A 13,996-nucleotide genomic window follows, 5' to 3' on the forward strand; every position below is an offset into this window, starting at 1 on the left:
GCAAAAATTCCACCAGCTGAGAATGCCTGGTGGCTGCTATTTTTGCCTGCCAAACTCCACCCTTCATTCCTTGACAATGAAAAGCTCAACTTGTGAATTAGCTGAAGTTGAGATAAAGTGTGGTAAATGGCTATGCATGTGTGAATTAAGCCTAAGAACACAGGTGAACCAACTTGCTATCATCCTAGCTTTTAGTTTTAACTTTTTAATGTGTTAAATATTTAATTGCCAGAGGGGTGACCAAGTTAGTCTGTTGCAGAAAAAGGAACTGTCTTGCAGCATCTTAAAGGATAACTAACTTATTCTGATCTAAACTTTTGTGAAAACTGCCTATTTCATCAGTTTCACTTCACTTTTAGTATTAACCTTAGACTAGTGAAGGTGCTACTGGTCTCCTTTTTGTTTAAGAAATGTAACAAAGCCACAACTTAATGATGGTTATAATATGGTATAGTGATAAATCTGATTGGGAGTGGCCACTGTGCAGCAGGGGAACCCCAATGGCCGCGGCAGCAGGGGAATGTTGCACATCTGGCCTGTACCAGAGGTTTGTGCTCTAGTCTAATCAGGCTTACTCTGAGCATACCATCTGCTCTGGTTCTGCAAGCCAGAGTTTGCTACACAGCAAGCCAAGACATGCATATTTTACGTATGCTGACATACTTTGCACTCGAAGTGTGATACTTGATGAACTCATGGCAGAGACAAGCTACTTTATGACAGAGCTTTTATTATTATCACCTAATTAATGGAGTACTATCTCTGAAATGTATCTGCTTCTCTAAGGAAGATGGAGAGGAGGAAAGGATATTGCATTTGATCTAAGTTTTTCAAAGACTTGTCTTAAAAATTGTTTCCACTGCTTAAGTAGGATAAATAATAATATGTGTTTGAATTGGGCAAGTTTATAATTTCACTTTCTCTGTTAGCAAGAAATATTTTTATGCCCTGCAGACTCTGTGGAGGTGTTATGCAGCAGAGAAATCATGCAGCTCCACAGCAACATGGAAGATCTACATTACACCAGCTCGAAACACAAAGAAAATAGCAACACCATCTAGCCCTAATCTCAGAAAACAGGTCAGGAGGAGCATACTTAATCTTTGCATTTTAATCCCATCTTTCCTGTAAGGGGCTTGAGGCAGTATATATGTCCTCTTTTATTCAGACAACAGCCCTTTAAGATTCAAGAAAAATGACTGGCCAATGCAGGAACCTTCATGGAAACAAAGAGCTGAGATTTTAGAAGACATTTAGTATTTGATGAACACAGATCAGCCTTGGTTTCCTCAAATTCACATAAGAAGAATAGAGAAATAGTGCTTATAATCCCAGAATGTCAGGGCAGCCGCTGTCTTGCCACTGTAGTTACATTGGAACTGTGAGAATTTTTTGCAGGGACCAACACAGTGGCCACTTCCCCTGCCAACATCTGATGCTGGTATGGAAAGAATTAACCCTTCAGCTTCTCTCTTGTGTTCTAGGTTAGTGTTTGCCTGGCATGCTATTTTTGAGCATTCTTCTGATAAAATGCCTGCAATTATTGCAGATGTGCATATGATCACCATAGTTCTGACAGAGTCTGCTTAATAGCTCAATTGTTGGGATCTGGGCTGTTCTAGTGGCCAGAACCAGAACAACCACCATAATTTTTGCAGGATCAGTCCCAGGCCCTGCTGGAGCTTTCAATCTAGCTGGCAGTCTTGGGGGAAGAAGAACAAACTCTTCCCTCCTGCTCTGTGATGTTATCTCAGCAACACAGATTTGCCTGTTTGTTGTTGTGCCCACACATTTCCTGCTTCTGATTCCTGCTGTGTTTCCTGTCTTTTCATGTTGTCTTGTTGTTGTGGCTGCCTCTTGCTTAACCTGTATCCTGCCTTGCCATGTTTCTTCAGTGATGCAGGGCTTCTTGTGAGTTGTGCTTCACCTCCTGCATCTTATTTGACCCTCACTGCATCTGTCTCCTGCTGCTCTGTGTCTTCTGTCCTGTTATCCTGTCCAAGATACTGCCACCTCTGCTTGTCCTTCTGGTTCTTGCCACTTGGCTTGTTCCTGATCACATCCTTGTTCTGTCCTCATGCCTTCTTCTGGTTCCTGACCTTGACCTATACCATGACTGCAATTTGTACTGCTCATTAAACCCTGCTTTTGGTCTCTGTCTTTCCTGAAATTCTTTTACCCTTGTTGCTGTTGTCTCTGGCTGCTCATGTTCTGGCCCCAGAGCCTGACATGAATATCTGTGCCACTTTGAGTGTGGGTAGCCAACTGGAATGTTCAGTTCAGGAATATTTCCCATATTTTCTGCAAGAAACTGGAAGCTTGCACTTTCAGTTAGTTCTAGAGAGTGCAGTGCTAACCAATCTTGTCCATATATTGCTGCTTAGAAGCTGAAATCTTTCTATGGGTCTTCTTTTGTTATGGAAAATGGTCTTCTCTTCTACAGAGTAGAAGATACAAGAGAAAGGGAAAACCTGGCCATGATAATGGTTCCACATCTGTAATGAATCCAGGGGAAGCTGCTTTGTCTGTTCCAGAAATTACTTATGATTTCATTGGAGATGGAGAAGACAAGAAAGACCTGAGTTTCTACCTTGATGAACCTGGAGGTAACCTTTACTTTGTATTGACTCCTATAAGTATGCAGGCACTTCATTCAGAAAAATCAGGTATACCTCTTTCAGTAATTTCCTTAATTCTTGCTGAATGAGATCTTGTGGAGGGGATCTTTTCAGATTACAGGTGGAGTCTCACATAATTAAATGTTGCTCCATTAAAAATTGACTTTACACAACATAAAACTAAAGAATGGGAGAAAGGTTTTAGCCTAACCTTCTGCCACATATGCAAAGTTTTTATGTGCAGGTTTTTAAAATAAATTTGATAGAGGATCGTTCAGCCATGTGATTCCCCATCTACAGAGCCCATTGAGGTTTGCTGCCTCAGTAGGAACTAGGTCTGAGGGTGTGTCTAGGTGGAATCTTGCATGATTAAATTATTTTCCATACCCCAAATTCCCTGCAAGTAATGAAGAAGGCTAAACTAAAACTCATCCCATATATCTAGTTTTCTATGAACCGGGAAGTCCATTCTGGAAACTCATTATAACATTACTCAACATAACGAAATTAGATTGGTTAAAATTCAGATTCCAGTGTTTCTTTTCCCTGAGATGTTAATTATGTGAAGTACATTGTCTTGCAATCTTAAAAACACACACTCTAGAGATTCTAAGATCTGGATCTCACAGGTTCTTTATGTGAGTAGTCATTGATTGTTATTTCCACACCTGCATATAGCTGTGTTTGTGGAGGAGAAAATTAGTACAATAAATAAAACAAGACAAAATAGACATTGCTTGTTTGTGTCATGTGCATATATGCTTTGTAGAAAAGTTTATGCAACAAATAATAATACCAACAACAACTTTTATGTGCAAGTGCTTTCAGATAAAAAGCTGTTTTTGTGAAATGTTAGGAGGTAATGTAAGCCTCAAAAGCTGTGTCCTCATGTGTTGGCTCTTCCCAGTGCAACTATTTAGTGCTCTGGATAGGGATGCATTCTGCAGCTTTTTCCAGCATGGATTCTGTGGACTTGCAGAGGTTTGCTTGTTTGTTTTTTCCCACTTTTTGGACAGATTTGGGCAAATGCATCTAAGCAAACTGTGCAGTAGTGCTAATGTATGTTGGTACAAAAGTACCATTTTAGGGATCTGCATGGAATCCATTTCATGCTGAAAATCTTCTGGATTGCCTGTTTTCTGTGCAGATGGAAAGATGCCTGAAAATCTGCAAAACACTGGTGACATGGATTTAAGACAATCTGTACATTCCTACCTATAAAGCCTTCTGAGGGATCCTAGTTCCTTCTTGGCCACCATTTCAGAGTTTGACTCACATTCTTAATTTTCATGCTTGATGACATGTGCTTTACTTGGGTATATCTACCAGAGTGAAAAACAGCCCTCTGAAACGGCAAATATTTATATGTTTCTAACATTGATTACAAATGCAGTGTATCTACATATTGCATGTATGTGTGATATTGTGTAGAACTTTGAGGTTGTTCTAAGTTAGCATTTTCCAGATTGATGCTGTCTGTATGTTTTAGGCTTCAACTTTTATAAGTTCCAGCCCATGGGGCTACATGTCAGGGATGCTGAGTTATAGTCTAAAATGTTTGGAGGGCACCAGGCTGGGAAATATTGTTCAAAAATGACAAATACTGTGGAAATCCTCCCAGGATTTTGTATCAGTAGTGAGGGTGCTCTGTATGTTCTGTTATGCAGTTTTCAGTATGTGACTATTGCAGCAGAAAGTCTTATCCAAGCATCTTGAATATCCAGCCTTCTGTTGCCCTCCAGTTCTATGTAATGCACCATTTTTGTTGTAAATTTAGGAAAATTGGGCAGAGTCAATCAGAAATGGAGGTTGGGTGTCATTTCAAAACCCCATGGTACGTCACTGAGGCTATTCTAAATAGCAGAAGCCTCCAGCCTTTTGAAGGTGACTTTGTTAGTGAAAACCACTCTTTAAACAGAATTCCATAATTGTTTCCTCTGTTTTTAAAAAACCCAAAGCACTCTGGGAAGGCTATGTTTGAGTGAAAGAAGGACACATGGAGGATGCTATATAATTACTTCCCTTGTCAGTTCAAAGTCACTCTTTCCAGGCTGCTTTTTCACTCTTAAGAGAAAATCTGCAGGATCAAAAAGGAGATGGTTAAGCAGGCTTCTGCTCTTCTATTCAAATACTGGGATATACTGATGTGGTTTCCTATGTGAAATGAAAAGGATTGGGACTTCAGTTACATGTGCTTCCTGCTGGGCTTAATCTTTGCCAGGGCTTGGCTCCAGCATCTGTTCTCAGTGTTGGACCTTAATCCTGAAATACACAAAGTTAAAAGATAAATGCCTCTAAATACACATAGAATGTGTTTTCCTAACCTTCAAGTCCCTGCACATCAGTAAGGAAAGGTCATGTTTCCTGAATCTCTTTTTCTAGATTTAAAGTATTGTGTAAACTCCCTTTCACCATGCAGTTAACACTGTTTTAAGGCCAGCCACTGAGGACCCAAGGTCTAGGTTTGCATGTATGGCCAACCATTGTGGCTTATTGGATCATGTGAACACAAGTGGGTTTGTCAAGTGGCTTATGTTGTAAATCATGCCCTTCAAGGTATAAAATTATCTTATTTCTTAGAGTTATCCATTCTTTTAACCACATTAAAGCACAAGCTTGTTGGTATAGCATCCAGTCGTGAAGACCAAAGCCCCCATTCCCTTTGGCTTCCTGAAGCATTTTTAATTTAATCCTTGATTTCTTCTTTTGCCATATGAATTGTAAGATTTGGGTATTTAAATTATCAAAAAACTTTTTATCAATTTTTATAGGAATTGTTTGGAATAGGAACAAAAGCTTTGGTAATATATTCATTTTAACTATAGATATTATTCCCAAAATGGTAACTGCAAATTAGCCCATTTTTCTAGATCACTCTTGATCTCCTTACACAGTTTAATATAGTTATCTTCTTTTAGTGTAACACACTTAGCTGTAAGAAAGATTCCTTTTTAACAATTTGAAGGTCTACTTGCTGTGTCAGAGTTGTTTTTTGTTCCAATGTAAGATTTTTTACTAACAGTTTAGTCTTTTCTCTATTTTCATCCCAGTAACTTCACCATAATCTTCTATCTTTTTTAAAAGTTTAGATGTTGTTACCAACAGATCTTCTAAAATAAAAACTAAGTCATCTGCAAATGCTTGACGTTCATAGCTTTCATCTCTAATTCTAGTACCTTTAATATCCATATCTTCCCTAACATTTCTATTTAGCACTTCTAAAATCAATATGAATAACAATGGTGATAAAGGACATCCTTGTCTTGTGCACTTTTGAATGTCTATGATGTTTGTAAATTCTCCATTGACTATTATCCTAGCAGTCTGTTTTTGATAAATGCTTGATACTGCATTAATAATTTTTCCACCAAATTCCATTTGCACTAATTGTTGTTTCCTAAATTGCCAATTCACATTGTCAAAGGCCTTCTGTGTATCTAGAAACAATAGTGCCATTGGTTTTTCAGAATGAATGTCATAGTATTCTAGGATATCCAAAATAATTCTCACATTGTTCCTAATTTGTCTCTTAGGTAGGAAACCATTTTGATCTGTATGTATAAAGTCTACTAAGTATTTCTTCAGTCTTTCTGCCATTACAGAGGCAAAAATTTTGTAATCTACAAAATAGGTCTGTAATTTTGAATCTGTGTTAAGTCCGTGTCTTCTTTTGGTAATATTTGCCTCTGTCCAAGTATTTGGTATTTTAGCATCCAACAGTACAACATTGCATATATCCTTTAAAGGTGTAGATAAAATTCCTTCAAAAGATTTATAAAATTCCACTGGTAGTCTGTCCGGACCAGGGGTTTTATTATTTTTTTGTCTCTTAATCGACTCAATTACTTCTGTTGTTATTTCCTCATTTAATATTTTTTGCTATTTCTCTGACAGTTTTGGTAGATTTTCCTTTTAAATATATTCATTAACCTTTTCATTTGATATTTCTTTAGCTCGATATAGCTTTGTAAAAAAAATCTTCCACTATTTTCTTAATTGACATATTTTGTACCTGTAGTTGTCCTTCTCCATCATACAGCTTAGATATTAATCTCTTTTCTCTTTCCTTTTTTAATTTGTAGGCCAGCCATCTCCCTGGTTTGTTAGCATTTTCAAAGAAATTCTGTTTAGTCAATTTCATTTGTTTAACTAGTTTGTCTCTAAAAGATTTCATTTATGTTTTAAAATGTTCATCTGTATCTTGAGGTCCTTTTTTGATGGATCTTCCTGTAACTTCTGTTCAAGTTTTGACCGATCATGTATTAATTTAAATCATTCTTGTTTTCTCTTTTTTTATTTTTGCTGAGTAGGTTATAATCAAACCCCTGAGATATGTTTTAGCTGTGTCCCAAACATTTTGTAAGGTGGTTTCTTCAGTTTTATTTTGTTGGAAGAAAAATTTTAATTCCTTTGTTATTTCTTCTTTGAAGTTTTTATCTTTTAATTAAGATTTATTGAATGTCCATCTGGGTGTTTTTATTGTTCCTTTCAGGGTCATGGTGATAGGATTGTGATTGGTCCAGACACTTGTGTCTATTTCAGCTTCTAGCAGGTCTGGAATTAAGTCTGGGGTTATCCAAATCATATCAGTTCTCGACCATGACCTATGCCTGTTCAAGTAGAAAGTATACTTGGCAGAGGTTGTATTTTTGTGTCTCCAAACATCTATTAGTCTAAATTTCTCTAGTATATTAAAGAAGGACTTTGGAAGTATTATCCTTCCTTTCTTTCCATTAATATCATTCTTATAGTCTATTTTTGTTGACAATTGCATTAAAGTCTCCCATTAAACACAAAGTTTTATATTCAGTTTGTAAGACAAAAGTATGTAATTTTTGATAGAAAGTTTCTTGATGGTCATTTGGAGCATAAATCACCACTAGAAGCACCTTTTTATTTTTTATTGTCACTTCAACCAATAGAATTCTACCATCTTCACCTGCAAAAATATGCTTAGAATCCAATTTTTCTTTAATATATAAAGCCAAACCTCTTTTCTTTTGATGAGTGGAAGATATAACTTGCCAAGTTTTGGACATTCCAGAAGTTTATGGTGTTGTCTTTTTATGTGTGTTTCTTGTAAACAAATTACGTCTAGTTTTTGAAGTTGAGAAAAAGTCCTTTTCCGCTTAGAGAGTGAATTTAATCCAATTATTCAAAGAGAATAGTTCAATTCTTCCTTCCATTTTAGGAGCAGTATTTATAAAATATATGTATATCTATTTGTATTTAGCCTTCACGCTTCTACCTTTTCTCTTTTCTTTTGGTTCCAATAACTGTTCATCCTCTTGTTGGTCTGTAGTTACTATTTCTCCTTCTTCTGAATGGAAAGTTGCTGCAGCCATTGCCTCGCTATTTTCCTTTCTTTCCTTTTCTTCGACCTGCTCTTCATATTCAAATGAAGCTTTAAGTTTTTCATAAATTCTTGGGCTTTGAGATTTGAATCCAGTCTAAGTCTTGTAGAATTCCAAGTGAAGAATATCCCTTCCGGTGTTATCCATCTGAACTTAATTCCTTTCTTTATCAACTTGGAGGTAAGAAATTGATACTTCTTCCATCCTTCTCTAATTCTCTGTGGTATTTGTTTCAGAACAGCCACCTCATGATCAATAAATTTTAATGGTTTTCGTGTGAAGATTCAAGGACGTGGTCTTTTACAGCTTTTTGAAATTTAACATGAACTTCCCTCAGAGGTTTATGCCTTCTGACATAGCTTGAATTGACTCAATAGAGCAGGTCTATCTCTTTATTAATATATTCCTTTTCCAAGTCATCTGCTAACATAGTATTTATTAAGTCCCTTAGGTTTTCATTTTTTGCCTCTGGTACATTTTGAAATCTTAGTTAGACGCCTTTTCCATCTCCACAAACATTTATTTGTGTTAATTGTTGCATCTCTTTATCCATCTCTTCAGTTTTCTTATCAATATCATCAGTCTTCTTTTCCATTTCTTGTATTTTTTGTTCCTTTTGTCTTTTTTAGATTGAAAATCTGTAAGTTCATTATTCATATCTGAAAGTCTTTCATTCACTTTTTGAATGGCGTTTTGGATACAGTCTTGAGATGCTTGCAGTGCCACAAGTGCTATCTGTAGGTCTTTTCAAATTTTTTTCCAAATTCATAGCTTTTGGTTGGTGTACTGGGCTTTGTGACGCAGACCCAGGCGCCGATGATGGTACGGATGATGTTGCACAAATCTTTTTCATGATGAAAATAAAAATGTATTCAAACAAATTATTGAAGTGGTCTGTTATGGCGCTAAATGGCCATGAAGTGGCAGTAAAGAGACATGAAAAGATTTTAGGTAAATCATTTACCTGCTATAGGATAAAATGGCCACAGGGTGGCAGAAAAGAGTTATTTGTTATAATAACAAAATAAGTTTTCCTGCATGAAATCCCCCCCCCCAAAAAAAGTCAGATCACCATGTTGTCTCCAAAAGAGAGATACAGAAACGAAAACGAAAGAGAAAACTCTTTTCTACCAGTTAATGTACAGTAAGCTCAAACTTGATTTTTGCCCCTGGGGAGATTAAACAACAAAACTCTCTTCTTTTCCAGATCTCAAATTGCCCCAGCTTCAGTTACTCTCCCCTAGATTTGTCACCACTTAGACTCTGCAGTGGGGGTGGGGGGTCCTCCCTCTGGCAAGAAGGGCTTATTCTTATTTAAATTGGTACTTGTTTAACAACCTCTTTTAAGGGCAGTATTTTAAGAAGATCATTTGCTTACCCAGCAGGTCCAATGTCCACTCTTTTAAGTTTTCCTTGTTTGCTATTAAACCGGCACCGACAGCTAGTGAGGGGGTAGCACCCCTCTCTCCCATTCACTGAGAATCCATGAGCTTCTCCTGGCGGGTGCCCCCCACAAGCCAGAAGTGTGCTCGGACTTCTAATCCCTGCCCTGACAGGGCTTGGATGGGCCTCCCAAGGCCCTCTGTAGAATGGATTTCGGCATGAAGTACAGAGCTCCCATTTCTTCACTGCCGATCTTGTGGCAATGTCAACCGGAAATAGAGTTGCCCCATTTTTCCAAATGCACTACATGTTTTGGGTTGGCCAGTCCTAATCACCTGTTTTGTAACAGTACTTTAGGAAAACCATGCAGGTTGTGATCTGGTGGCAGTCCCAGCCTCCAGCCACCCTTCCTTCCATCAGGAAAAAAACAAGGTGATGCACGTTCTCATGGTGTAAAATTGCCTGATCTGACTGCTTTATTAACATGCCCCAGGGTTCTCTCTTCTTTATGGAGGACATGCATCCAGAGTTATATTAATAGAATCTTGGTGTTTTGGTACAGCTTGATTGCAGGCATTGCATGCAGATGTTACAGATACACAGAGCTAGCCTCATTTGCATACCAATAACACCCTGCTGTGAATCCCAGGATGATTCTTTCCAGGGGCTTCATCGAGGCAGTGGCAATAAGAGTGCCCTGTAGTATTCCATATCATAAGTGCACTCAGTACCTTGACACCAACCCTGTATGTAGGAAACATACAGCATTCTGTACACAGTAGCACGAAACAGATCTAAAAGATCTAAAGGGACCTGATAGCCTTCATGGCCCCTTCCAACTCTACTATTCTATGATACCTGTCAAAGCCATAACTCTTCCCCTACATCCAAGCAGATAGTGGCTTTCTAACAAAAACCTTTATTGAATTAATGGAAGATAATCAGATTGGCTTGAAAGTACAAATGGCATATATTGCTGAATAACAGATGAAGCAAATATAGTATACAGGTTATGAACGTCCAGGTTACGAACTACCCATACTTACAAATGCATGAACTGCTATATGAATATCTCTCAGGAAAAGCTATGAATATCTCTAGGGAACTATGCAATGTATTATCAATGGCCATATAGTTCCCTAGAGATAGTCACAGTTTTTCGTGAGAGATACTCACAAATTTTTCTAGAGATAGAGATTCACTGTTGATAGTCAAGGCTATCTCTAAAGAACTACAGGATGTATCTCTTAGGAACTATGCAATGCATTTGGTGTCACATCAACAGTGGCAGCCTAGTTCCTTAAAGATATAGTAGTCATTGCATTTCATTCTAGGCATTGGCTCAAGTGTATCCAAGCCAGTGTACTTCAGGGCACATGTTTTTCTTTAGCACTTGTCCTTGTAACCAGGCCCTCAGCTACTAAAAGGCCATTTATGATGAGAAAAAGAAAATGGCTGTACAAACAACCCTTGAGGCCTACTTCAGGAAAGCAACTCCAGTGGTAACTTCTCCCACTCTAGCAGCACAATCAAACCCTGACTCTCCAGTACCAGGTCTATCTCCATCATTATCAGTTAACGGTGGGCTTAATGTTACCTCAAGAATATTTTAAACTCCTTTAAGAACAGTTCCACCCCTCCTTTTTTTAACAATACTGTATGCCTACACACATACAGATTCTTTTTCTCTCTCTTTAGTACCTGCACTTACTTTATTATTACTGTATTAGTATTTTTAGTACAATGCTGTATTGTGCTTCATGTTTTAGTGAATATGGAATTGTTTGAGTATTTTATATGCATTGTATATTTTATAAAGTAAAATATATACATATACTAGGACAAACTTTTGGTTCACTCATGTGATCTTACATACAAAATTGACTTAGGGACGTAATAAACATAACTGTAACCTGGGGACTGCCTGTACTAGCTATTAAGTAAGTGTGATCTACTACTGAGAAGTTGATTCTAAAGTGAATACCCCCTTTCCCTTCCAAACTCGGATTTTTACCCATGCCTCTCACTATGATTTGCACGTGTTCATACACTGCTATACATAATAATCATGACTAGGTAGATGTGTAACTTTTATTTGTTCTTTAGGAAATAATAAATGTATTCTAAGAATTGATGACTCTAGGGATTCATCCAACAGATGGAACATATTAATCACTGCCTCCCTCTTAAAGCTCTCATGTTTAAGAAATTACTGTTAAATTTATCAAAATTGCAAAGAAGAACAGAATGATTAATGTCTGCTGAGAAAAGAACAAGAATCCTCAAATTAGTATTGGGTCCTTGGATTGTTTTCTGCATTGTTGGCATTTTCTACCTTTACTTTATCAGTTATTGCTGTGGATTTTACAATCATGAATCCTCCCATTATCTTAATCTCCCCTGTCCATTGCCATCCCAGGAAGCATGTAAGCAGGGATGGGCAGTCTGTGACCTGTGAAGACTGAGGAGTTAGACCAGAGTCAAAAGTTCTGTGGGACCAGGTGGAAACAAGCAGCCAAGCCCCCAGGGAGTTAGCAAACAGGAGTTCAGTAGCAAAGGTCAAAGGGGAGTTCCCTAACATTTCTCCCCCCTCCTTTTTCTCTTTAGTTCCTCTCACCCATTTGTTTTCTTCTTGTGACGTACTCCCAGTTATCTGTACGTCTGTGCTGTTAATCTTTAGTGTAGACAGGAGAAAGCACTGGTTGTCACAATAGCCCACCAAGACAGATTCACAAAAGGAGCATGAAGAATGGACTGAGAAGACTCCACAGCAGTGGTGACTTGCAACATCTGTGCAATGTTTGTTTTCTTACCTGAGAGCAACATGGCCTACACATGCAACAAGTGTAAGCTTGTAGCCTTGCTAGAAGAAAAGGTGAGAGCACTAGAACAGAGTGACCACCCTCAACAGAATTAAAAAAAAAGTTTTTAGACAGAATTTTTAGACAGAGGTGGAGCTGCAACAGCTAAAAGTAGCGCAGAAGCAAAATGTGCATCAACAGACTGAGACAGAAGAAGAAAACTCTGAGGACTGAGAAAATGAGAAAACTCCCTGGAAAAGGGTGAGAGAAGAACTAGATGTTCTGCACCCGTGGAAGCAATGGAACTCTTAAAGTGCTTTATGCTACTTGAAGAAGAGACTGGTGAGAAAGCTGCTGTGAGGAACTACATGACACACTGAGTAAGGCTGAAAAAGAGACATGAGGTCAATCAAGTAAGGAAAAGGATACCAAAGTTTGCAATGGCAATCGGAGGAGAGTGATAGTTCTCGGAGATTCCCTGTTGTGCGAGATAGAAAGACACGTATGTCAGGAAGATCCTTGGAATCGTCAAGTGTGTTGTCTCCCTGGAGTGAAGATCAGTGATATAACTAGCAGACTATCAAAGCTCATACAAACCACTGACACAATACATTCCTTCTTTTCCATTCATGGGAGAACTAACAACACTGTCAACAGGAGCTTTCAGGAAATTACATCAGGCTATGAAACCTTAGGGAGGAAAATTAAGAACTCTGGGGCCATATAGTTTTCTTCTTAATCCTTCCAGTTCATGGAAAAGAAAAAGTTGGGGCTGGGGCCGGTGGGAGGGGGAGAATTCTCCACATGAATTCCTGGTTACAATGGTGGTGCAAACATGAGAGGTTTGGATTCTGGAACCACAGGCTAAGCTTCCTGGAAGACGGACTGCCAGCAAGCAATGGATTGCGCTTTACAAAGAAAGAAAAGGATGTACTTGGCCACAGTATGAAGAAGTTTATTAGGAGGGCTTTAAACTGAATTCTACAGGGGAGGGAGATGTACATCTGGGTGCAACATCAACTGACAAAGGACTGCAGCAATGAAAGAGACTCTAGCCAGCCCTAACACTAGACTCCCAAAAATGTAGGAAAAAAGTCAGGGAAGAATTTATGTGACCTTAGATGTCTATACAGCAATGCCCAAAGTATGAGAAACAAACAACATGAACTTGAACTCTTAGTCCCCAAGGACAAATATGACCTGATAGGCATAACTGAAACTTGGTGGGATGACTCCCATGAATGGAATTCAAAAATTGCAGGATATAACCTGTTCAAACAGAAAAAGAGGCAGTGTTGCACTTTCTGTTAAAGATACATACATCTGTGAAGAAACAGAGGCAGAAGAAAGCAGTAATCCTACGAAGTGTATTTGTATTAATATAAACAGGAAAAGGAATAATAGGAGCATAGGAGTTTGAGTCTATTATCATCCATCCAACCAAGGTCAGAATAAAGATGAAGCTTTTGAAAAATAAATTGCCAGTATTTCACAGAGGCATGATGTCATTATGGGGGACTTCAGCTTCCCTAATATCTGTTGGGAGACAACCTCTGCCAAACATGGCCCTCTAAGAGACTCCTAACATGTGTTGCTGATAGCTTCTTCCAGCAGAAAGTAGAAGTAGGAACAAGAGGTATGGCTTTACTCAGACTGATCCTAACCAGCAGGGAAGACATAGTGGACCAAGTGACAGCTATGGGAGCCCTGGGGGAAAGTGACCACGCCTTACTTGAATTCTCAATAATAAAGGAAGCTAAAACTAAATGTAGCCAGGCATGAACCCTGGATTTAAAAAAATAGGTAATAAAAGATAATCTGAGAACAAAAATGGACATGT

The 13,996-nt window shown here is 38.3% G+C and overlaps 1 protein-coding gene across 1 annotated transcript in view; it reads left to right on the forward strand.

The window, feature by feature from the left end:
- Window positions 1-13,996, forward strand: part of LOC123017177 (potassium voltage-gated channel subfamily KQT member 1-like) — a 485,580-nt gene that overhangs the window by 50,173 nt on the left and 421,411 nt on the right. The window contains exons 9-10 of the mRNA XM_044418339.1: window positions 955-1,080; window positions 2,444-2,606. Of these exons, the coding sequence (XP_044274274.1) occupies window positions 955-1,080; window positions 2,444-2,606 (289 nt within the window). The remainder of the gene's footprint in view (window positions 1-954; window positions 1,081-2,443; window positions 2,607-13,996) is intronic.

This window comes from Varanus komodoensis, unplaced genomic scaffold (genome assembly GCF_004798865.1).
Source record: "Varanus komodoensis strain SLA01 unplaced genomic scaffold, ASM479886v1 scaffold9, whole genome shotgun sequence".
Classification (NCBI taxonomy): domain Eukaryota; kingdom Metazoa; phylum Chordata; class Lepidosauria; order Squamata; family Varanidae; genus Varanus; species Varanus komodoensis.